Source organism: Salvelinus fontinalis, chromosome 34, assembly GCF_029448725.1.
Source record: "Salvelinus fontinalis isolate EN_2023a chromosome 34, ASM2944872v1, whole genome shotgun sequence".
NCBI classification, from domain to species: domain Eukaryota; kingdom Metazoa; phylum Chordata; class Actinopteri; order Salmoniformes; family Salmonidae; genus Salvelinus; species Salvelinus fontinalis.
In genome coordinates this window covers 30478733-30503727 of record NC_074698.1, presented here as the reverse complement: position 1 = coordinate 30503727, position 24995 = coordinate 30478733, and the positions used below count along the sequence as shown (strand labels likewise).

Below are 24995 nucleotides of genomic sequence, written 5' to 3'. Positions count from 1 at the left end.
TTCAGGCTGCGTCCCAAATGGTATCCTATTCCCTGTATAGTCCACTACTTTTAACCAAAGCCCTATTTCCTATATGGTGAACTACCAGGGTCAAAAGTAGTGCACTATATAGGGAATAGGGTGACATTTGGTACGCGAACCTCAGTCAATTCAATGTAAATCCTGAACTGAACTGAATGTAAATGGAATTGACCCCGACCCTGAGAGACAGACTAAAGATAACACGTCCACCTTTACCAATATCAACATCAAGGGGGGGGGGGGGGGGGGGGGGGGGGGGGGGGGGGATGTTTTAGAAAACACTCCACTAACTAAGATAAATCCTGTGATTAATGCTCTTAGACAAGGTTTTTCTAGGACCAGACACATGGGACAGACTAGACAGAGGTGTACAAACAGACTTATTCGTTATAAAACACACAGTCATGCCAAGAAGTTTAAAAACAACATCGTTATTCTAGTATGGTCTCGTGGATATGTATCACGGCTTCCCTTCTCAGAGAATGGGACAGAACTACAGGTTGACATTCATTTCAATAGGACATATAAACTAATAGGGCATTACATAGGCAGCCTTTCCTCGGCAACCCCCAGCCTGTCCATGTATTATTACAACCTCTCCTCGGCAACGCCCAGCCTGTCCATGTATTATTACAACCTCTCCTCGGCAACCCCCAGCCTGTCCATGTATTATTACAACCTCTCCTCGGCAACGCCCAGCCTGTCCATGTATTATTACAACCTCTCCTCGGCAACCCCCAGCCTGTCCATGTATTATTCCAACCTCTCCTCGGCAACCCCCAGCCTGTCCATGTATTATTACAACCTCTCCTCGGCAACCCCCAGCCTGTCCATGTATTATTCCAACCTCTCCTCGGCAACCCCCAGCCTGTCCATGTATTATTACAACCTCTCCTCGGCAACGCCCAGCCTGTCCATGTATTATTACAACCTCTCCTCGGCAACCCCCAGCCTGTCCATGTATTATTCCAACCTTTCCTCGGCAACCCCCAGCCTGTCCATGTATTATTCCAATCTCTCCTCGGCAACCCCCAGCCTGTCCATGTATTATTACAACCTCTCCTCGGCAACCACCAGCCTGTCCATGTATTATTACAACCTCTCCTCGGCAACGCCCAGCCTGTCCATGTATTATTACAACCTCTCCTCGGCAACCCCCAGCCTGTCCATGTATTATTACAACCTCTCCTCGGCAACCCCCAGCCTGTCCATGTATTTGAACTGTTCCAGAACTAGCACACCTGATGCTACAACCGGTCAACGAGCACTTGACTACTATAAGCAGGCGCTAGTTCAGGGCTACAACAACATTGTGAAACGTCCCAGAGGAGAGATTTGAAAAATGGCTGACATTGAGAATCATGGGCTCTCTCTATAACCAATAGTTGCCAAGAAAGAAAACATAGAATCTTCTATTCATGCACTGATCTAGGACCAGTATTGCGCTTAACCTTCATTTAGTAAAGGTCAACTCCAGCTCACTTTAATAATGGAAATAGATGGGAATTGATCAAAAATGTATCACTAGCCACTTTAAACAATGCCACTTAATATAATGTATATGTATATACTGTACTCTATATCATCTACTGCATCTTGCCATCTTTATGTAATAAATGTATCACTAGCCACTTTAAACTATGCCACTTTTATGTTTACATACCCTACATTACTCATCTCATATGTATATACTGTACTCGATACCATCTACTGCATCTTGCCTATGCCGTTCTGTACCATCACTTATTCATATATCTTTATGTACATATTCTTTATCCCTTTACACTTGTGTGTATAAGGTAGTAGTTGGGGAATTGTTAGGTTAGAATACTCGTTGGTTATTACTGCATTGTCAGAACTAGAAGCACAAGCATTTCGCTACACTCGCATTAACATCTGCTAACCATGTGTATGTGACAAATAAAATTTGATTTGGTCAGGACTGGCCAGGAGTATGCTGATCCTAGATCAGTGCTTAGGAGCGACTTCTACTTGCTTACACGTTGCACTGAGCAATGGGGACTCACACGGGGACAACAGCACCCCCTTGTGGAATAATTACACCAACAGAACTGGCCACATGCAACTATGATTCAATCCGATCGCGGCTATCGGCATTGCGACTTTTAAAGGCAATATCCGATTGAGTCGACATATGCCACGTTTACCGTAAATGGAATCTCTGCGAACGCGGGAACATTTTCTGCCTATCACCCAGGATCTAATTTAATCCCGGTCTATACATCTGAACGGTTCTTTCAAACCCCCATTTGATTCATTATACACGTCATATTAAGAAGGTAACACTTACAAAATCACATATAAGCCAAAATAGCTATTCCAGAGAAATGATGTACTAAAGTAATACCGGTATTCACAGAGTGAAACCCATTGCACCCGTCAGATTTAAAACAAACCTTCTTATAAAACCTACTAAATATAGTATGACTGCACAAAACATTATGAACACCTGCTCTTTCCACGACATAGGTGAATAGGGGGTGAAAGCTATGATCCCTTATTGATGTCACTTGTTGAATCCACTTCAATCAGTGTAGATGAAGGGGAGGAGACATGTTAAACTCAATATTAGGAAGATGTTCCTAATGTTTTGTTCACTCGGTGTATACTGTAGGATTTAAGCCCATTGTTTTGTAGGAGTTAGTGTGGAGGCCTTGCTAACTGGGCCAATGTTATATGGGGTAGGGAAGGGGACTAGTTTGTAGGAGAGTGGGGGGTAGGGAAGGGGACTATTTTGCAGGAGGGAAAGGGGAGGGGACTAGTTTGTGGGAGGGTAGGGGTTAAGGAAGGGGACTAGTTTGTAGGATGGTAGGGGTTAGGGAAGGGGACTAGTTTGTAGGATGGTAGGGGTTAAGGAAGGGGACTAGTTTGTAGGAGGGTAGGGGTTAAGGAAGGGGACTAGTTTGTAGGATGGTAGGGGTTAGGGAAGGGGACTAGTTTGTAGGATGGTAGGGGTTAGGGAAGGGGACTAGTTTGTAGGAGGGTAGGGGTTAGGGAAGGGGACTAGTTTGTAGGAGGGTAGGGGTTAGGGAAGGGGACTAGTTTGTAGGAGGGTAGGGGTTAAGGAAGGGGACTAGTTGGTAGGAGGGTAGGGGTTAAGGAAGGGGACTAGTTTGTAGGAGGGTAGGGGTTAAGGAAGGGGACTAGTTTGTAGGAGGTTAGGGGTTAAGGAAGGGGACTAGTTTGTAGGAGGTTAGGGGTTAAGGAAGGGGACTAGTTTGTAGGAGGGTAGGGGTTAAGGAAGGGGACTAGTTGGTAGGAGGGTAGGGGTTATAGAAGGGGACTAGTTTGTAGGAGGGTAGGGGTTATAGAAGGGGACTAGGCTATACTATAGTTCCTACGTTTCTAAATGGAACCCGGCTAGCACCTGAGTGGAATATAAAGACAATAGGGTCAACTCTTTACTTATGTCCTTCCAGACTCAGTATCCCAGAAACACTACTGCTGCTCACCACAAATGAGGAGCTGTCCTTTAGTTTCTCAAGGCAGTACGGTAGAGTTGCACCCTTTCCTTTTGTCTAATGCTATTCCAATTTGAATCTCGCTTTGGCCAAACTCTGCTTCTCTCAGTCTCTGGCTAGCTAACCAGGCTACTGTTTCTGTATAGGACCAGGCTAGAAGAGTTAGCATGACTACAGTTTCTGTATAGGACCAGGCTAGGAGAGTTAGCATGACTACTGTTTCTGTATAGGACCAGGCTAGGAGAGTTAGCATGACTACTGTTTCTGTATAGGACCAGGCTAGGAGAGTTAGCATGACTAATGTTTCTGTATAGGACCAGGCTAGGAGAGTTAGCATGACTACAGTTTCTGTATAGGACCAGGCTAGGAGAGTTAGCATGACTAATGTTTCTGTATAGGACCAGGCTAGGAGAGTTAGCATGACTACAGTTTCTGTATAGGACCAGGCTAGGAGAGTTAGCATGACTACAGTTTCTGTATAGGACCAGGCTAGGAGAGTTTCTGGTTGCTCACTGGAGGAAACTCGTTCTCATCATCCAGACAGACGGGACCAGCGGCAAACTCATGTTCTGGGATCACCTCGCCCTTCTTAGCCCCACCATCCTCAGAGTAACCTGGGGTAGAGAGGAGAGAGGTTACAGGTAAAGTTAAAGTTATACACACACCCTTTCAGATACAACACAAATCTCTCTTTCTGTCCATCTCTGTCTCTCTGTCTTCCTCACTCTCTCACACAATCTCTCTCTCTCTCTCTCACACACACACACAATATTTATCTCTTTCTCTCTCACTCACACACACAATATTTATCTCTTTCTCTCTCACTCACACACACCTGTAAGCGTGGTAGTGACTGGACCGGTGGTTGGTATGGCAACAGTGGCGGCGTATGATGGACATGCCTGGACGGGCACCGTGACCTCTGACCCTTCTGACTCCACCCCCTCCTCCTTGTCCTCATCCTCACCAAACAATCTGAGAGAGGGGGAGAGAGAGAGAGAGGGAGAGAGAAAGAGAGAGAGAAAATCAGCAAGAGAGAGCAGCAAGATTTGTGAGCTGTTGTCACAAGAAAAGGGAAACCAGTGAAGGACAAACACCCTTGTAAATACAACCCATATTTCTGTTGATTTATTTTCCCCTTTGTACTTTAACTATTTGAACATCATTACAACACTCTATATAGACATAATATGACATTTGAAATGTCTTTATTCCTTTGAAACTTGTGAGTGTAATGTTTACTGTACATTTTTTACTGTTTATTTCATTTTTGTTTATTATCTATTTCACTTGCTTTGGCAATGTAAACATATGTTTCCCATGTCAATAAAGCATACATACTAGGTCTGGTATTGAATAGGTTGCAGATGACAACATAAATACTAGGTCTGGTATTGAATAAGTTGCAGATGACAACATAAATACTAGGTCTGGTATTGAATAAGTTGCAGATGACAACAGAAATACTAGGTCTGGTATTGAATAGGTTGCAGATGATGGTTTTCCCAGATGTCACTTCCAGCAGTTTGTTTGATTAGCAAAGCAGCTGTAAGGGCTTCTGACCTCGATTGACCTCTGACCTGAGATGACCTCTCACCTGTGTTTCTGAGCCAGGACACACTCTCCTCCATCCTGAGGGTCGACGTTATAGATGAACAGCTGTCCGTCGGAGGAGGCCACCAGCAGACGAGGAAGCTTCTGGATCCTGACAGACAGACACAGGGACACAGCCAGCCATGACACCCTCACACGCAGTGGAACAGGACATACAACACTATAATTTATGGCCATTACTCTAGGATCAGGTCAGGATGATCTACGATATAGTATTTTAAACTGTGTAATTCAGTCTACAACTTTGTATTACTGTGTATTACTGTCTACTACTGTGTATAACAAATAGAAGACCAAAACCTAATGAGACAAACAAAACACACCAACTCCCTATACAGTACACACACACACACACACACACCATAAACTCACAATCCCTAAACACAAAAACACACACACAGGGAGACTCACGTGGCGAGGGTACAGACGTTCCTCTGCCCGGCCACTAGGAGGCGTACAGTGGCGAAGGCTCTTTCCTGACTCATCACTCCAGACACCTCAAATGCAATCGAAGTTTATTGTCATATGATAGGATACAGCCTAGTGTATATAGTACAATGTCATGCTACTTACAAGATCTCAGTACAGCAAGTAAACAAATATTTGAAATAGTATTCAATAAGAAGATAATATATAAACATGCAGGGAACAAGAAAGAAAATGCCAATAAGACAGACACCTGGGCTGGGAGGTAGCTGCTGGCTGCAGAGAACATCTTCCCTACATAGGATCCCCAGGTAGGACACTCCTCCTCCCCACTACACAGAGAGAGACAGGGAGATACACAGAAAGAGACAGGGGAGATACACAGAGAGAGACAGGGAGAGACGGGGAGATACAGAGAGAGATACACAGAGAGAGACAGGGGAGATACACAGAGAGAGACAGGGGAGATACACAGAGAGAGACGGGGAGATACACGTGGAGATACACAGAGAGAGACAGGGAGAGACGGGGAGATACAGAGAGAGATACACAGAGAGAGACAGGGAGAGACAGGGAGAGAGAAAGAGTGTGTGAGAGAGGGGGCGTAGAGAGAGGGGGGGTAGATATAGAGGGGATAGAGAGAGAGATGTATGTAGGCTTGCCAGGTTGGGGGTGACTCCTATGTGTGTGTGTGTGTGTGTGTGTGTGTGTGTGTGTGTGTGTGTGTGTGTGTGTGTGTGTGTGTGTGTGTGTGTACCTGGGTCCGTGCTGTTCCAGTTTGAAGATGTGTACGGTCTCAGTGTTGCTGGAGGCACAGAGGAACTGGGCGTCAGGACTGAAGGACAGGGAACTGATATTGACGTACCTGCAGAGACACACACGACACACACACACACACACACACACACACACACACACACACACACACACACACAGGAAGTTATTATAAATCTCTTCTACACTCATACTGTTAGTAAGAACTTGATTACACAAATGACGTTATCTACCTACAAAAGAAGCATTTGAAACATTTCAGCTGACCTTTCCTTTGTTTTGCCTGTTCAATCACACTGTCATAATGAGAGATGTGTCATTATAAACCCATCTTCAGTTTGTTCTAATGTTGTCATAATGAGAGATGTCATTATAAACCTGTCTTCAGTTTGTTCTAATGTTGTCATAATGAGAGATGTGTCATTATAAACCTGTCTTCAGTCTGTTCTAATGTTGTCATAATGAGAGATGTCATTATAAACCCGTCTTCAGTCTGTTCTAATGTTGTCATAATGAGAGATGTCATTATAAACCTGTCTTCAGTCTGTTCTAATGTTGTCATAATGAGAGATGTGTCATTATAAACCTGTCTTCAGTCTGTTCTAATGTTGTCATAATGAGAGATGTCATTATAAACCTGTCTTCAGTCTGTTCTAATGTTGTCATAATGAGAGATGTCATTATAAACCTGTCTTCAGTCTGTTCTAATGTTGTCATAATGAGAGATGTCATTATAAACCTGTCTTCAGTCTGTTCTAATGTTGTCATAATGAGAGATGTCATTATAAACCTGTCTTCAGTCTGTTCTAATGTTGTCATAATGAGAGATGTCATTATAAACCTGTCTTCAGTCTGTTCTAATGTTGTCATAATGAGAGATGTGTCATTATAAACCTGTCTTCAGTCTTTTCTAATGTTGTCATAATGAGAGATGTCATTATAAACCTGTCTTCAGTCTGTTCTAATGTTGTCATAATGAGAGATGTCATTATAAACCTGTCTTCAGTCTGTTCTAATGTTGTCATAATGAGAGATGTGTCATTATAAACCTGTCTTCAGTCTGTTCTAATGTTGTCATAATGAGAGATGTGTCATTATAAACCTGTCTTCAGTCTGTTCTAATGTTGTCATAATGAGAGATGTCATTATAAACCTGTCTTCAGTCTGTTCTAATGTTGTCATAATGAGAGATGTGTCATTATAAACCGGTCTTCAGTCTGTTCTAATGTTGTCATAATGAGAGATGTCATTATAAACCTGTCTTCAGTCTGTTCTAATGTTGTCATAATGAGAGATGTCATTATAAACCTGTCTTCAGTCTGTTCTAATGTTGTCATAATGTGAGTCTACTACTCTACATTACAGATATATACACACCCATGCTTGTCTCCCCAATCTGGAGGTTACATCTATGGGTACAGTGTTGTCAGTGTTAATTATAGTGCTGTTTGAGGTCAACATCTGTGAAGATATTTTCACCCTCAGGTGGGTGTTATCATCGGTGTAAATTAAACCTGCTTTTACAGCTGATCAAGAGTAGATTTAACTATTTGACAATCAATCCGTATAACTGAAAAAAAGTATTTCCTTGTTTACCACAGCAAAAGCTACTGTGGCAATTTACCCTACATATTTTATAAATGGACAACTCATGTTGATGTAGCTTGCTCGAACACATTTTTAATTTCCAATTTATGTAATACATTAATTACAACCCCCAAATATGGTCAGGGCAGGGATATTTAACCCCCAAATATGGTCAGGGCAGGGATTCGAACCAGGTTATTTCATTGGTGGCGGGAACAGAGAACCTTGACGAGGAAATGTGCAGCCGTCTGGTACCAGCATGAGATCAGCTAAATCACTGGATTATTCTAGTGGTACCAGCATGAGATCAGCTAATTCACTGGATTATTCTAGTGGTACCAGCATGAGATCAGCTAATTCACTGGATTATTCTAGTGGTACCAGCATGAGATCAGCTAATTCACTGGATTATTCTAGTGGTACCAGCATGAGATCAGCTAATTCACTGGATTATTCTAGTGGTACCAGCATGAGATCAGCTAATTCACTGGATTATTCTAGTGGTACCAGCATGAGATCAGCTAATTCACTGGATTCATGAGGTGTGTTTTATGTGTTCTGTTAGTCCTGTTCATTAGGTGTGTTTTAAAGGTGTGGTTTATGTGTTCTGTTAGTCCTGTTCATTAGGTGTGTTTTAAAGGTGTGGTTTATGTTTTCTGTTAGTCCTGTTCATGATATGTGTTTTATGTGTTCTGTTAGTCCTGTTCATTAGGTATGTTTTATGTGTTCTGTTAGTCCTGTTCATGAAGTGTGTTTTATGTGTTCTGTTAGTCCTGTTCATTAGGTATGTTTTATGTGTTCTGTTAGTCCTGTTCATGAAGTGTGTTTTATGTGTTCTGTTAGTCCTGTTCATTAGGTGTGTTTTATGTGTTCTGTTAGTCCTGTTCATAAAGTGTGTTTTATGTGTTCTGTTAGTCCTGTTCATTAGGTATGTTTTATGTGTTCTGTTAGTCCTGTTCATTAGGTGTGTTTTAAAGGTGTGTTTTATGTGTTCTGTTAGTCCTGTTCATTAGGTGTGTTTTAAAGGTGTGTTTTATGTGTTCTGTTAGTCCTGTTCATTAGGTGTGTTTTATGTGTTCTGTTAGTCCTGTTCATTAGGTATGTTTTATGTGTTCTGTTAGTCCTGTTCATTAGGTGTGTTTTAAAGGTGTGTTTTATGTGTTCTGTTAGTCCTGTTCATGAAGTGTGTTTTATGTGTTCTGTTAGTCCTGTTCATTAGGTGTGTTTTATGTGTTCTGTTAGTCCTGTTCATGAAGTGTGTTTTATGTGTTCTGTTAGTCCTGTTCATTAGGTATGTTTTATGTGTTCTGTTAGTCCTGTTCATTAGGTGTGTTTTATGTGTTCTGTTAGTCCCGTTCATGAAGTGTGTTTTGTGTGTTCTGTTAGTCCTGTTCATTACAGTAGATGTAGACTATGTTGTGTAGTAAAGTGTGTTTATACAGTTTATGTTGTATTGTGTGAACTCTGACCTCTTCATCCCTCTGCGGAACTCAAACAGACGCTGTCCCTCTGGGATGGAGAACACGCGGATTACAGTACCCTGGAGAGAGAGAGAGAGAGAGAGAGAGAGAGAGAGAGAGGGAGGGAGGGAGGGAGGGAGGGAGGGAGGGAGGGAGGGAGGGATATAAAGAAGGGAGGGAGAAAGAGAGTCAGTCCCTCACAGTCAGGACTGTCTAAATAGAGGGAGAAAGAGAGTCAGTCCCGTCTAAATAGAGGGAGAAAGAGAGTCAGTCCCTCACAGTCAGGACTGTCTAAATAGAGGGAGAAAGAGAGTCAGTCCCTTACAGTCAGGACTGTCTAAATAGAGGGAGAAAGAGAGTCAGTCCCTCACAGTCAGGACTGTCTAAATAGAGGGAGAAAGAGAGTCAGTCCCTCACAGTCAGGACTGTCTAAATAGAGGGAAAAAGAGAGTCAGTCCCTCACAGTCAGGACTGTCTAAATAGAGGGAGAAAGAGAGTCAGTCCCTCACAGTCAGGACCGTCTAAATAGAGGGAGAAAGAGAGTCAGTCCCTCACAGTCAGGACTGTCTAAATAGAGGGAGAAAGAGAGTCAGTCCCTCACAGTCAGGACTGTCTAAATAGAGGGAGAAAGAGAGTCAGTCCCTCACAGTCAGGACTGTCTAAATAGAGGGAGGAAGAGAGTCAGTCCCTCACAGTCAGGACTGTCTAAATAGAGGGAGAAAGAGAGTCAGTCCCTCACAGTCAGGACTGTCTAGCTGCACTGTAGTTATCTTGATTTTATTATCATAGTGTCATGCCTCTTCAGGATGCCCCACCCACATGGGCTTATAATACACTATGTGCTGTAGCATAATACATCTACTACTAGTCAAGTACTGAATGTTTTGGACATGTTCCAAAGCTTGACTGCAATGTACCGGTATGTTGTCAAAAAGCAGCGCTGGCCTCCCGTCACTAGGGGCAGCTGTCCTGGTAGTGCTTACCCTCTCCGAGGCGCTGGCCAGCTTGGTGCCTGACGAGTTGAAGGTGAGAGCAGCCAGGGGACTGTCATGGGCCGGGATCATTGTCACAGTGCTCTGAGAGAGAGAGAGAGAGAGAGAGAGAGAGAGAGAGAGAGAGAGAGAGAGAGAGAGAGAGAGAGAGGATGATTGACTGAGTCATAAAACAGAAACATGGTACTACTGCCATATATAACAACTTGACTGCAATGTCTGAACATCACTTCAATGTAGCAGCTACAGTAGTACTGACAACCAAGCACAGTATAATAGCAGCATAGAGCACAGTATAATAGCACTGCAGTAGTAGTACAGTAGTAGTACAGAATTATAGTAGTATAGTAGTAGTACTGGCAACCAAGCTATAGAGCACCGTATAATAGTAGTATAATAGTAGTACAGTAATAGTAGTGTTGTAGTAGTACAGAAGTATAGTAGTAGTACAGACGTATAGAAGTATAGTACTATAGTAGTACAGTATAGTAGCAAAGTAGTATAGTGGTACAGTAGTAGTATAGTAGTACAGTCGTAGTACAGTAATAGCATAGTAGTACAGTAGTGCAGTAGTAGTACAGTAGTGCAGTAGTATAGTAGTTGTACAGTAGTAGTACAGTAGTATAGTGGCAGTGCAGTAGTATAGTAGCGGTACAGTAGTAGTATAGTGGTTGTGCAGTGGTACAGTAGTATAGTAGCAGTATAGTAGTATAGTGGCAGTGCAGTAGTATAGTAGCGGTACAGTAGTAGTATAGTGGTTGTGCAGTGGTACAGTAGTAGTACAGTAGTATAGTAGCAGTATAGTAGTATAGTGGCAGTGCAGTAGTATAGTGGCGGTACAGTAGTAGTATAGTGGTTGTGCAGTGGTACAGTAGTATAGTAGCAGTATAGTAGTATAGTGGCAGTGCAGTAGTATAGTAGCGGTACAGTAGTAGTATAGTGGTTGTGCAGTGGTACAGTAGTAGTACATTAGTATAGTAGCAGTATAGTAGTAGTACAGTAGTACAGCAGCAGTACAGTAGTACAGGAGTAGCACAGTAGTATGGTAGTATAGTAGCGGTACAGTGGTATAGTAGTAGTACAACAGTAGTACAGTAGTAGTATAGTAGTATAGTAGTTGTGCAGTGTTACAGTAGTAGTATAGTAGTGGTATAGTAGTAGTACAGTAGGAGTATAGTAGTTGTGCAGTAGTACAGTAGTATAGTAGTGGTATAGTAGTAGTACAGTGGTATAGTAGTAGTACAGTGGTAGTATAGTAGTTGTGCAGTAGTACAGTAGTATAGTAGTAGTACAGTAGTATAGTAGTAGTACAGTAGTACAGCAGCAGTACAGTAGTACAGTAGTAGTATAGTGGTTGTGCAGTGGTACAGTAGTAGTACATTAGTATAGTAGCAGTATAGTAGTAGTACAGTAGTACAGCAGCAGTACAGTAGTACAGGAGTAGCACAGTAGTATGGTAGTATAGTAGCGGTACAGTGGTATAGTAGTAGTACAACAGTAGAACAGTAGTAGTATAGTAGTTGTGCAGTGTTACAGTAGTAGTACAGTAGTATAGTAGTGGTATAGTAGTAGTACAGTGGTATAGTAGTAGTACAGTAGGAGTATAGTAGTTGTACAGTAGTATAGTAGTGGTATAGTAGTAGTACAGTGGTATAGTAGTAGTACAGTGGTAGTATAGTATTTGTGCAGTAGTACAGTAGTATAGTAGTATAGTAGTGCAGTGGTATAGTAGTAGTACAGCAGCAGTACAGTGGTTCAGTAGTACAGTAGTATAGTAGTAGTACAGTAGTATAGTAGTAGTACAGTAGTATAGTAGTAGTACAGTAGTAGTACGGTAGTATAGTAGTAGTACAGTAGTAGTATAGTAGTTGTGCAGTAGTACAGTAGTATAGTAGTAGTACAGTAGTAGTACGGTAGTATAGTAGTAGTACAGTAGTAGTATAGTAGTTGTGCAGTAGTACAGTAGTATAGTAGTAGTACAGTAGTAGTACGGTAGTATAGTAGTATAGTAGTGCAGTAGTATAGTAGTAGTACAGCAGCAGTACAGTGGTTCAGTAGTACAGTAGTATAGTAGTATAGTAGTAGTACAGTAGTATAGTAGTAGTACAGTAGTATAGTAGTAGTACAGTAGTATAGTAGTAGTAGTAGGCTTTACCAGGTTGTTGGCATCATAAACTATGATCTCTCCGATGGTGGAGCTGCCTGGGTAGGCCAGGTACGAGTTGGAATGGTTGATGGACAGAGCACACAGACCTGAACAGAACAACCATGGTCCTTTCAGTCCACAGAAAGACAGCTTCTGATTTTCCCCTCAGAAACCCCATAGAGCAGCACACCCACTGGTTTAGGAGACACTGTTCTGTACACTGTGTTTACCTGAAGGGTTGGAGGGCGTGTTGAGAAGGGTCTTCAGCAGCTTCATGTCTTTGATGTTGTGGATGTACACTGACTCCTCCAGACACACCACCAGCCTCTACAAGGAGGGAGGGAGGGAGGGAGGGAGGGAGGGAGGGAGGGGTGACTGTTAGTATGTGAATTGCGCTGATCATTTCCTGGCAGGTTATCCTATGTCACCATGTCCTAATAAAGTGTTCAAAATCAATAGCTACTGACAACAACGTCTCTGCCTGGTCTCTATATGTATGTCTCTGCCTGGTCTCTATATGTATGTCTCTACCTGGTCTCTATATGTATGTCTCTACCTGGTCTCTATATGTATGTCTCTACCTGGTCTCTATATGTATGTCTCTACCTGGTCTCTAAATGTATGTCTCTACCTGGTCTCTAAATGTATGTCTCTACCTGGTCTCTAAATGTATGTCTCTACCTGGTCTCTATATGTACGTCTCTGCCTGGTCTCTATATGTATGTCTCTACCTGGTCTCTATATGTATGTCTCTACCTGGTCTCTATATGTATGTCTCTACCTGGTCTCTATATGTATGTCTCTTACTGAACAACAACGTCTCTACCTGGTCTCTATATGTATGTCTCTACCTGGTCTCTATATGTATGTCTCTACCTGGTCTCTATATGTATGTCTCTGCCTGGTCTCTATATGTATGTCTCTACCTGGTCTCTATATGTATGTCTCTACCTGGTCTCTAAATGTATGTCTCTACCTGGTCTCTATATGTACGTCTCTGCCTGGTCTCTATATGTATGTCTCTACCTGGTCTCTATATGTATGTCTCTGCCTGGTCTCTATATGTATGTCTCTACCTGGTCTCTATATGTATGTCTCTACCTGGTCTCTATATGTATGTCTCTACCTGGTCTCTAAATGTATGTCTCTACCTGGTCTCTATATGTATGTCTCTGCCTGGTCTCTATATGTATGTCTCTACCTGGTCTCTATATGTATGTCTCTGCCTGGTCTCTATATGTATGTCTCTACCTGGTCTCTATATGTATGTCTCTACCTGGTCTCTATATGTATGTCTCTACCTGGTCTCTAAATGTACGTCTCTACCTGGTCTCTATATGTACGTCTCTGCCTGGTCTCTATATGTATGTCTCTACCTGGTCTCTATATGTATGTCTCTGCCTGGTCTCTATATGTATGTCTCTACCTGGTCTCTATATGTATGTCTCTACCTGGTCTCTATATGTATGTCTCTACCTGGTCTCTAAATGTATGTCTCTACCTGGTCTCTATATGTATGTCTCTGCCTGGTCTCTATATGTATGTCTCTACCTGGTCTCTATATGTATGTCTCTGCCTGGTCTCTATATGTATGTCTCTACCTGGTCTCTATATGTATGTCTCTACCTGGTCTCTATATGTATGTCTCTACCTGGTCTCTAAATGTATGTCTCTACCTGGTCTCTATATGTATGTCTCTTACTGAACAACAACGTCTCTACCTGGTCTCTATATGTATGTCTCTACCTGGTCTCTATATGTATGTCTCTGCCTGGTCTCTATATGTATGTCTCTGCCTGGTCTCTATATGTATGTCTCTGCCTGGTCTCTATATGTATGTCTCTGCCTGGTCTCTATATGTATGTCTCTGCCTGGTCTCTATATGTATGTCTCTGCCTGGTCTCTATATGTATGTCTCTGCCTGGTCTCTATATGTATGTCTCTGCCTGGTCTCTATATGTATGTCTCTACCTGGTCTCTATATGTATGTCTCTACCTGGTCTCTAAATGTATGTCTCTTACTGGACAACAACGTCTCTACCTGGTCTCTATGTGTATGTCTCTTACTGAACAATAACGTCTCTACGTAGTCTCTATATGTATGTCTCTTACTGAACAACAAGGTCTCTACCTGGTCTCTATATGTACGTCTCTACCTGGTCTCTATATGTATGTCTCTTACTGAACAACAAGGTCTCTACCTGGTCTCTATATGTACGTCTCTACCTGGTCTCTATATGTATGTCTCTACCTGGTCTCTATATGTATGTCTCTACCTGGTCTCTATATGTATGTCTCTACCTGGTCTCTATATGTATGTCTCTACCTGGTCTCTATATGTATGTCTCTTACTGAACAACAAGGTCTCTGCCTGGTCTCTATATGTATGTCTCTACCTGGTCTCTAAATGTATGTCTCTACCTGGTCTCTATATGTATGTCTCTACCTGGTCTCTATATGTATGTCTCTACCTGGTCTCTATATGTATGTCTCTAACTGGTCTCTATATGTATGTCTCTACCTGGTATCTATGTGTATGTCTCTTACTGAACAACAAGGTCTCTACCTGGTCTCTATATGTATGTCTCTACCTGGTCTCTATATGTATGTCTCTACCTGGTCTCTATATGTATGTCTCTAACTGGTCTCTATATGTATGTCTCTGCCTGGTCTCTATATGTATGTCTCTACCTGGTATCTATGTGTATGTCTCTTACTGAACAACAAGGTCTCTACCTGGTCTCTATATGTATGTCTCTACCTGGTCTCTATATGTATGTCTCTACCTGGTCTCTATATGTATGTCTCTAACTGGTCTCTATATGTATGTCTCTACCTGGTATCTATGTGTATGTCTCTTACTGGTCTCTATATGTATGTCTCTACCTGGTATCTATGTGTATGTCTCTTACTGAACAACAAGGTCTCTACCTGGTCTCTATATGTATGTCTCTACCTGGTATCTATGTGTATGTCTCTTACTGGACAACAACGTCTCTACCTGGTCTCTATATGTATGTCTCTGCCTGGTCTCTATGTGTATGTCTCTTAATGAACAATAACGTCTCTACGTAGTCTCTATATGTATGTCTCTTACTGAACAACAAGGTCTCTACCTGGTCTCTATATGTACGTCTCTACCTGGTCTCTATATGTACGTCTCTACCTGGTCTCTATATGTACGTCTCTACCTGGTCTCTATATGTATGTCTCTACCTGGTCTCTATATGTACGTCTCTACCTGGTCTCTATATGTATGTCTCTTACTGAACAATAACGTTTCAACAGGAACTTGAGTTGAGAGTTGGTTCAATGGACACTGAAGACAACTTCACTGTTCCAAATACACATGTCCGTCCGTCCGTCCGTCCGTCTGTCTGTCTGAGAGTGTGTGTTCAACTGTCCATGTGTATGTCCATGTGTCCATCCCCTGTGTGTTCTGTTACCTGTCTGTTGAGTCTGACAGAGAGGACGTTGTTACTGTATTTCTGTTACCTGTCTGTTGAGTCTGACAGAGAGGACGTTGTTACTGTATTTCTGTTACCTGTCTGTTGAGTCTGACAGAGAGGACGTTGTTACTGTATTTCTGTTACCTGTCTGTTGAGTCTGACAGAGAGGACGTTGTTACTGTATTTCTGTTACCTGTCTGTTGAGTCTGACAGAGAGGACGTTGTTACTGTATTTCTGTTACCTGTCTGTTGAGTCTGACAGAGAGGACGTTGTTACTGTATTTCTGTTACCTGTCTGTTGAGTCTGACAGAGAGGACGTTGTTACTGTATTTCTGTTACCTGTCTGTTGAGTCTGACAGAGAGGATGTTGTTACTGTATTTCTGTTACCTGTCTGTTGAGTCTGACAGAGAGGACGTTGTTACTGTATTTCTGTTACCTGTCTGTTGAGTCTGACAGAGAGGACGTTGTTACTGTATTTCTGTTACCTGTCTGTTGAGTCTGACAGAGAGGATGTTGTTACTGTATTTCTGTTACCTGTCTGTTGAGTCTGACAGAGAGGACGTTGTTACTGTATTTCTGTTACCTGTCTGTTGAGTCTGACAGAGAGGACGTTGTTACTGTATTTCTGTTACCTGTCTGTTGAGTCTGACAGAGAGGACGTTGTTACTGTATTCCTGTTACCTGTCTGTTGAGTCTGACAGAGAGGACGTTGTTACTGTATTTCTGTTACCTGTCTGTTGAGTCTGACAGAGAGGATGTTGTTACTGTATTCCTGTTACCTGTCTGTTGAGTCTGACAGAGAGGATGTTGTTACTGTATTTCTGTTACCTGTCTGTTGAGTCTGACAGAGAGGATGTTGTTACTGTAGCTGTAGTTGCAGATCTCCGTTCCCTTCTTGAAGTGGTAGACGTTCATCCGTCTGCGTATGGAGAGACTGACCACCACCACCAGACTGCTGGAGAACAACCGCTCCACGATGTACACGTCTGGGGTCTCTGATGGGGGAGAGCAGGGGAACACAGGGGTAAGCATGGTATGGGCATGAGTGTCCTGGGGGGGGGCTGAGGTATTCTGGTATTAGTGTCCTGGGAGAGTGAGGTAGCCTGGTATTAGTGTCCTGGGGGGCTGAGGTATTCTGGTATTAGTGTCCTGGGAGAGTGAGGTAGCCTGGTATTAGTGTCCTGGGGGGCTGAGGTAGCCTGGTATTAGTGTCCTGGGGGGCTGAGGTAGCCTGGTATTAGTGTCTTGTGAGAGTGAGGTAGCCTGGTATTAGTGTCCTGGGGGGGCTGAGGTAGCCTGGTATTAGTGTCCTGGGGGGCTGAGGTAGCCTGGTATTAGTGTCCTGAGGGGGGCTGAGGTAGCCTGGTATTAGTGTCTTGGGGGGCTGAGGTAGCCTGGTATTAGTGTCCTGGGGGGCTGAGGTAGCCTGGTATTAGTGTCCTGGGGGGCTGAGGTAGCCTGGTATTAGTGTCTTGGGGGGCTGAGGTAGCTTGGTATTAGTGTCCTGGGGGGCTGAGGTAGCCTGGTATTAGTGTCCTGGGAGAGTGAGGTAGCCTGGTATTAGTGTCCTGGGGGGGCTGAGGTAGCCTGGTATTAGTGTCCTGGGGGGCTGAGGTATTCTGGTATTAGTGTCCTGGGAGAGTGAGGTAGCCTGGTATTAGTGTCCTGGGGGGCTGAGGTAGCCTGGTATTAGTGTCCTGGGGGGCTGAGGTAGCCTGGTATTAGTGTCCTGGGGGGCTGAGGTAGCCTGGTATTAGTGTCCTGGGGTCTGAGGTAGCCTGGTATTAGTATCCTGGGGGGCTGAGGTAGCTTGGTATTAGTGTCCTGGGGGGCTGAGGTAGCCTGGTATTAGTGTCTTGGGGGGCTGAGGTAGCCTGGTATTAGTGTCCTGGGAGGGGCTGAGGTAGCCTGGTATTAGTGTCCTGGGGGGCTGAGGTAGCCTGGTATTAGTGTCCTGGGGGGCTGAGGTAGCCTGGTATTAGTGTCCTGGGGGGCTGAGGTAGCCTGGTATTAGTGTCCTTGGAGAGTGAGGTAGCCTGGTATTAGTGTCCTGGGGGGCTGAGGTAGCCTGGTATTAGTGTCTTGGGGGGCTGAGGTAGCCTGTATTAGTGTCCTGGGGGGCTGAGGTAGCCTGGTATTAGTGTCCTGGGGGGCTAAGGTAGTCTGGTATTAGTGTCCTGGGGGGCTGAGGTAGCCTGGTATTAGTGTCCTGGGGGTCTGAGGTAGCCTGGTATTAGTGTCCTGGGGGGCTGAGGTAGCCTGGTATTAGTGTCCTGGGGGGCTGAGGTAGCCTGGTATTAGTGTCTTGGGGGGCTGAGGTAGCTTGGTATTAGTGTCCTGGGGGGCTGAGGTAGCCTGGTATTAGTGTCCTGGGAGAGTGAGGTAGCCTGGTATTAGTGTCTTGGGGGGCTGAGGTAGCCTGGTATTAGTGTCCTGGGGGGCTGAGGTATTCTGGTATTAGTGTCCTGGGAGAGTGAGGTAGCCTGGTATTAGTGTCCTGGGGGGCTGAGGTAGCCTGGTATTAGTGTCCTGGGGGGCTGAGGTAGCCTGGTATTAGTGTCCTGGGGGGCTGAGGTAGCCTGGTATTAGTGTCCTGGGGTCTGAGGTAGCCTGGTATTAGTATCCTGGGGGGCTGAGGTAGCTTGGTATTAGTGTCCTGGGGGGCTGAGGTAGCCTGGTATTAGTGTCTTGGGGGGCTGAGGTAGCCTGGTATTAGTGTCCTGGGAGGGGCTGAGGTAGCCTGGTATTAGTGTCCTGGGGGGCTGAGGTAGCCTGGTATTAGTGTCCTGGGAGAGTGAGGTAGCCTGGTATTAGTGTCCTGGGGGGCTGAGGTAGCCTGGTATTAGTGTCTTGGGGGGCTGAGGTAGCTTGGTATTAGTGTCCTGGGGGGGCTGAGGTAGCCTGGTATTAGTGTCCTGGGGGGGCTGAGGTAGCCTGGTATTAGTGTCCTGGGGGGCTGAGGTAGCCTGGTATTAGTGTCCTGGGAGAGTGAGGTAGCCTGGTATTAGTGTCTTGGGGGGCTGAGGTAGCGTGGTATTAGTGTCCTGGGGGGGCTGAGGTAGCCTGGTATTAGTGTCCTGGGGGGCTGAGGTAGCCTGGTATTAGTGTCCTGGGGGGCTGAGGTAGCCTGGTATTAGTGTCCTGGGGGGCTGAGGTAGCTTGGTATTAGTGTCTTGGGGGGCTGAGGTAGCTTGGTATTAGTGTCTTGGGGGGCTGAGGTAGTCTGGTATTAGTGTCCTGCCATGGTTGGTTTCTATCTCCACACCACATTGTATCACTGTGTCTGTCTGCCAGTAATAATGAACTGAGCAGTAAATGACCAGAGACTGATGGCTAGTGAAGTTATCCATCTACTTGTGTCGGTCAACCATTTATCAGTCTACACACAGTGTCAGCAACACAAATTACACCCTATTGCCTATTTCCTTTTGACTAGTAGCCATAGGGCTCTGTGTATTTGGAACACAGCCAGTGACTCACAACAAGGAAGTAGACTAACAGAGAATGACCCGTCACTGGAAGAGGACGGCCAAGTCATTTCCCTGTAACTGACACTAATGCCCAGAGAGAGGCTGGACAACACAACTAGACTGAGATCCTCTGTATGGGCTGAACAACGCTACAGCGTGGCAGAGCAGAGTCCTGTATGGGCTGAACAATGCTACAGCTTGGCAGAGCAGAGTCCTGTATGGGCTGAACAACGCTACAGCGTGGCAGAGCAGAGTCCTGTATGGGCTGAACAATGCTACAGCTTGGCAGAGCAGAGTCCTGTATGGGCTGAACAATGCTACAGCTTGGCAGAGCAGAGTCCTGTATGGGCTGAACAACGCTACAGCGTGGCAGAGCAGAGTCCTGTATGGGCTGAACAATGCTACAGCTTGGCAGAGCAGAGTCCTGTATGGGCTGAACAATGCTACAGCTTGGCAGAGCAGATCCTCTGTATGGGCTGAACAACGCTACAGCTTGGCAGAGCAGAGTCCTGTATGGGCTGAACAATGCTACAGCTTGGCAGAGCAGTCCTGTATGGGCTGAACAACGCTACAGCTTGGCAGAGCAGAGTTGATCCCTATTTAAAGCTCTGGTATAGGAGTCATAGAGTACAGGCAGCCTATCAGAGAGAGGTGGAGGAGTACAGGCAGCCTATCAGAGAGAGGCAGAGGAGTACAGGCAGCCTATCAGAGAGAGGCAGAGGAGTACAGGCAGCCTATCGGAGAGAGGCAGAGGAGTACAGGCAGCCTATCAGAGAGAAGCAGAGGAGTACAGGCAGCCTATCAGAGAGAGGCAGAGGAGTACAGGCAGCCTATCAGAGAGAGGCAGAGGAGTACAGGCAGCCTATCAGAGAGAAGCAGAGGTGTTGGAACTAAGTTTATTCTAGGGGAAGGGTCTAGGGGTTTGTTTGGGACGTTCTAAGGGAAGGGGTTTGTTTGTGACGGGGTCTAAGGGAAGGGTCTAGGGGATTGTTTGGGACGGGGTCTAGGGGAAGGGGTTTGTTTGGGACGGGGTTTAGCGGTGTGTTTGGGACGGTTCTAAGGGAAGGGGTTTGTTTGGGACGAGTTCTAAGGGAAGGGGTTTGTTTGGGACGAGTTCTAAGGGAAGGGGTTTGTTTGGGACGGTTCTAAGGGAAGGGGTTTGTTTGGGACGGGTTCTAATTGAAGGGGTTTGTTTGGGAAGGTTCTAAGGGAAGGGGTTTGTTTGGGACGGGGTCTAGGGGAAGGGGTTTGTTTGGGACGGGGTTTAGCGGTGTGTTTGGGACGGTTCTAAGGGAAGGGGTTTGTTTGGGACGAGTTCTAAGGGAAGGGGTTTGTTTGGGACGAGTTCTAAGGGAAGGGGTTTGTTTGGGACGGTTCTAAGGGAAGGGGTTTGTTTGGGACGGGTTCTAATTGAAGGGGTTTGTTTGGGAAGGTTCTAAGGGAAGGGGTTTGTTTGGGACGGGGTCTAGGGGAAGGGGTTTGTTTGGGACGGTTCTAATGGAAGGGGTTTGTTTGGGACGGGTTCTAAGGGAAGGGGTTTGTTTGGGACGGTTCTAAGGGAAGGGGTTTGTTTGGGACTGGGTCTAGGGGAAGGGGGTTGTTTGGGACGGGGTCTAGGTTGAAGGGGTTTATTTGGGATGGGTTCTAAGGGAAGGGGATTGTTTGGGACGGTTCTAAGGGAAGGGGTTTGTTTGGGACGGGGTCTAGGGGAAGGGGCTTGTTTGGGATGGTTCTAATGGAAGGGGTGTGTTTGGGACGGGTTCTAAGGGAAGGGTCTAGGGGTTTGTTTGGGACGTTCTAAGGGAAGGGGTTTGTTTGTGACGGGGTCTAAGGGAAGGGTCTAGGGGATTGTTTGGGACGGGGTCTAGGGGAAGGATCTAGGGGTTTGTTTGGGACAGCGTCTAAGGGAAAGGGTCTAGGGGATTGTTTGGGACGGGGTCGAGGGGAAGGGTCTAGGGGTTTGTTTGGGATGGGGTCTAGGGGAAGGGTCTAGGGGTTTGTTTGGGACGGTTCAAAGGGAAGGGGTTTGTTTGGGACTGGGTCTAGGGGAAGGGGTTTGTTTGGGACGGGGTCTAGGGGAAGGGGTTTGTTTGGGACGGTTCTAAGGGAAGGGGTTTGTTTGGGACGGGTTCTAAGGGAAGGGGTTTGTTTGGGATGGTTCTAAGGGTAGGGGTTTGTTTGGGACTGGGTCTAGGGGAAGGGGTTTGTTTGGGACGGGGTCTAGGGGAAGGGGTTTGTTTGGGACGGGGTTTAGCGGTGTGTTTGGGACGGTTCTAAGGGAAGGGGTTTGTTTGGGACGAGTTCTAAGGGAAGGGGTTTGTTTGGGACGGTTCTAAGGGAAGGGGTTTGTTTGGGACGGTTCTAAGGGAAGGGGTTTGTTTGGGACGGGTTCTAATTGAAGGGGTTTGTTTGGGAAGGTTCTAAGGGAAGGGGTTTGTTTGGGACGGGGTCTAGGGGAAGGGGTTTGTTTGGGACGGTTCTAATGGAAGGGGTTTATTTGGGACGGGTTCTAAGGGAAGGGGTTTGTTTGGGACGGTTCTAAGGGAAGGGGTTTGTTTGGGACGGGGTCTAGGGGAAGGGGTTTGTTTGGGATGGTTCTAATGGAAGGGGTGTGTTTGGGACGGGTTCTAAGGGAAGGGTCTAGGGGTGTGTTTGGGACAGGGCTATACTAACCGCTCTCGTAGATGCAGTCCAGTTTGTCCACTGAGGTCACAGAGAACAGCTTATAGCCTGTCTTGGTTCCCACCGCCAATGACCTGGGAACAACAACAACACATACAGAGGTTGAAAAGAGGTTGATAAACACACAGAGAATATTATAAGTCAGAGTGACTAATGTGTGACTGGTGTCTTCATGCACACCAAAGTACACACACACACACACACACACACACACACACACACACACACACACACACACACACACACACACACACACACACACACACACACACACACACACACGTAGATAATTTAAAAACACATTGAATTTGTTACGGTAAAAACAAGTCAATGAAGTGTGACTCATCTCACCAGACTTTCCTCTCAATGCTTTTATAGACACGGTTTATTTTGGGGATTCCAGAACAAGAAACAGTTACTTTGTTTTCAAGTTTGCTGCAAAAACTTTTTGATAAAAGGGACAAAAACAGAGAATTTGAAAGTTGGAAGTGTGACTCTTTCCTCATGTAAATGCTGTGTTCTCCATCCATTCTGGACAGGAGGGAACTTCCCCAAACTACATGATTTAAATATCATTTTCAGTTAAACATGATATTGCCTATGGAGTACTGATGTGATGGAACTTGCTCAGTTATCATTTTGCATAGCCAGTCCAAATACAAAGTCTCAGTCTGTCTCTCTCTCTCTCTCTCTAAACTGATGCAACATTTCTGATAGAACTGATATTAAACTGCCCACACAAACACAGGAAATTGAGTAACTCAGGTCTAACAGACATCTGTACCTAGCAGGGAGGACAGTCATCTAGCAGGGAGGACAGTCATCTAGCAGGGAGGACAGTCATCTAGCAGGGAGGACAGTCATCTAGCAGGGAGGACAGTCATCTAGCAGGGAGGACAGTCATCTAGCAGGGAGGACAGTCATCTAGCAGGGAGGACAGTCATCTAGCAGGGAGGACAGTCATCTAGCAGGGAGGACAGTCATCTAGCAGGGAGGACAGTCATCTAGCAGGGAGGACAGTCATCTAGCAGGGAGGACAGTCATCTAGCAGGGAGGACAGTCATCTAGCAGGGAGGACAGTCATCTAGCAGGGAGGACAGTCATCTAGCAGGGAGGACAGTCATCTAGCAGGGAGGACAGTCATCTAGCAGGGAGGACAGTCATCGAGCAGGGAGGACAGTCATCGAGCAGGGAGGACAGTCATCGAGCAGGGAGGACAGTCATCGAGCAGGGAGGACAGTCATCGAGCAGGGAGGACAGTCATCGAGCAGGGAGGACAGTCATCGAGCAGGGATGACAGTCATCGAGCAGGGAGGACAGTCATCGAGCAGGGAGGACAGTCATCGAGCAGGGATGACAGTCATCGAGCAGGGATGACAGTCATCGAGCAGGGAGGACAGTCATCGAGCAGGGAGGACAGTCATCGAGCAGGGAGGACAGTCATCGAGCAGGGAGGACAGTCATCGAGCAGGGAGGACAGTCATCGAGCAGGGAGGACAGTCATCGAGCAGGGAGGACAGTCATCGAGCAGGGAGGACAGTCATCTAGCAGGGAGGACAGTCATCTAGCAGGGAGGACAGTCATCTAGCAGGGAGGACAGTCATCTAGCAGGGAGGACAGTCATCTAGCAGGGAGGACAGTCATCTAGCAGGGAGGACAGTCATCTAGCAGGGAGGACAGTCATCTAGCAGGGAGGACAGTCATCTAGCTAGGGAGGACAGTCATCTAGCATGGAGGACAGTCATCTAGCATGGAGGACAGTCATCTAGCAGGGAGGACAGTCATCGAGCAGGGAGGACAGTCATCTAGCAGGGAGGACAGTCATCTAGCAGGGAGGACAGTCATCTAGCAGGGAGGACAGTCATCTAGCAGGGAGGACAGTCATCTAGCAGGGAGGACAGTCATCTAGCAGGGAGGACAGTCATCTAGCAGGGAGGACAGTCATCTAGCATGGAGGACAGTCATCTAGCAGGGAGGACAGTCATCTAGCATGGAGGACAGCTCTTCTAGCAGGGAGGACAGTCATCTAGCAGGGAGGACAGTCATCTAGCAGGGAGGACAGTCATCTAGCAGGGAGGACAGTCATCTAGCAGGGAGGACAGTCATCTAGCAGGGAGGACAGTCATCTAGCAGGGAGGACAGTCATCTAGCTAGGGAGGACAGTCATCTAGCTAGGGAGGACAGTCATCTAGCAGGGAGGACAGTCATCTAGCAGGGAGGACAGTCATCTAGCAGGGAGGACAGTCATCTAGCTAGGGAGGACAGTCATCTAGCTAGGGAGGACAGTCATCTAGCAGGGAGGACAGTCATCTAGCATGGAGGACAGTCATCTAGCTAGGGTGTGTCTAGGGGCACGTCCCAATTGGCACCCTAAATAGTGCACTACTTTTGCCCAGGGCCCATAGGTTAGTGCACTATATAGGGAATAGGGTGCCATTGGAGTGTTTATAAAGTTCACTGAGTTCTTCCATCGGACATGTTCTGAAAGCCACTAGTCTGTTCCCCTGGATGTTCTGCTGTACATGTCTGGTCCTGCTCTGAAACGGGAACAAACCTGCAATCATCATCGCTGAAAGAAAGAAAGAGTGTCTGCCATTTTTCTTTTGACCACAAACAGATTCCACAGTAAGCTCTCTGTCTTCCCGGTACGCATTGTTCCTGACTTTGTTTAAAATGTATATTTGTTCATCTTTATCCTGGACTTTCTTTGTTTTTGTTTTGAAGGCTGTTTTTATTGTGAGATCTCTGGTGAATCAGATCCCCACTGTAGGCTATGTATTACATAGGCCAGTGGCAAAAGAAACGCACACCTTTGGCCGACGTATCAAAATGCATTGGGAATATGCGTTTGGAGAGCGTTTGAACATTGGAAAGACGTCGCAGAGACATC

General features: G+C 45.6%; 1 protein-coding gene across 1 annotated transcript in view; it reads right to left on the bottom strand.

Annotated features, from left to right (window-relative positions):
- The window catches only part of wipi1 (WD repeat domain, phosphoinositide interacting 1), a 29911-nt gene that overhangs the window by 213 nt on the left and 4703 nt on the right, over positions 1-24995 (bottom strand). The window contains exons 2-13 of the mRNA XM_055898466.1: positions 22097-22179; positions 16782-16948; positions 12733-12829; positions 12512-12609; positions 10348-10440; positions 9374-9444; positions 6301-6408; positions 5797-5875; positions 5529-5614; positions 5101-5208; positions 4339-4478; positions 4017-4117 (exon numbers count right to left, since the gene is read on the bottom strand). Of these exons, the coding sequence (XP_055754441.1) occupies positions 4017-4117; positions 4339-4478; positions 5101-5208; positions 5529-5614; positions 5797-5875; positions 6301-6408; positions 9374-9444; positions 10348-10440; positions 12512-12609; positions 12733-12829; positions 16782-16948; positions 22097-22179 (1231 nt within the window). The remainder of the gene's footprint in view (positions 1-4016; positions 4118-4338; positions 4479-5100; positions 5209-5528; positions 5615-5796; positions 5876-6300; positions 6409-9373; positions 9445-10347; positions 10441-12511; positions 12610-12732; positions 12830-16781; positions 16949-22096; positions 22180-24995) is intronic.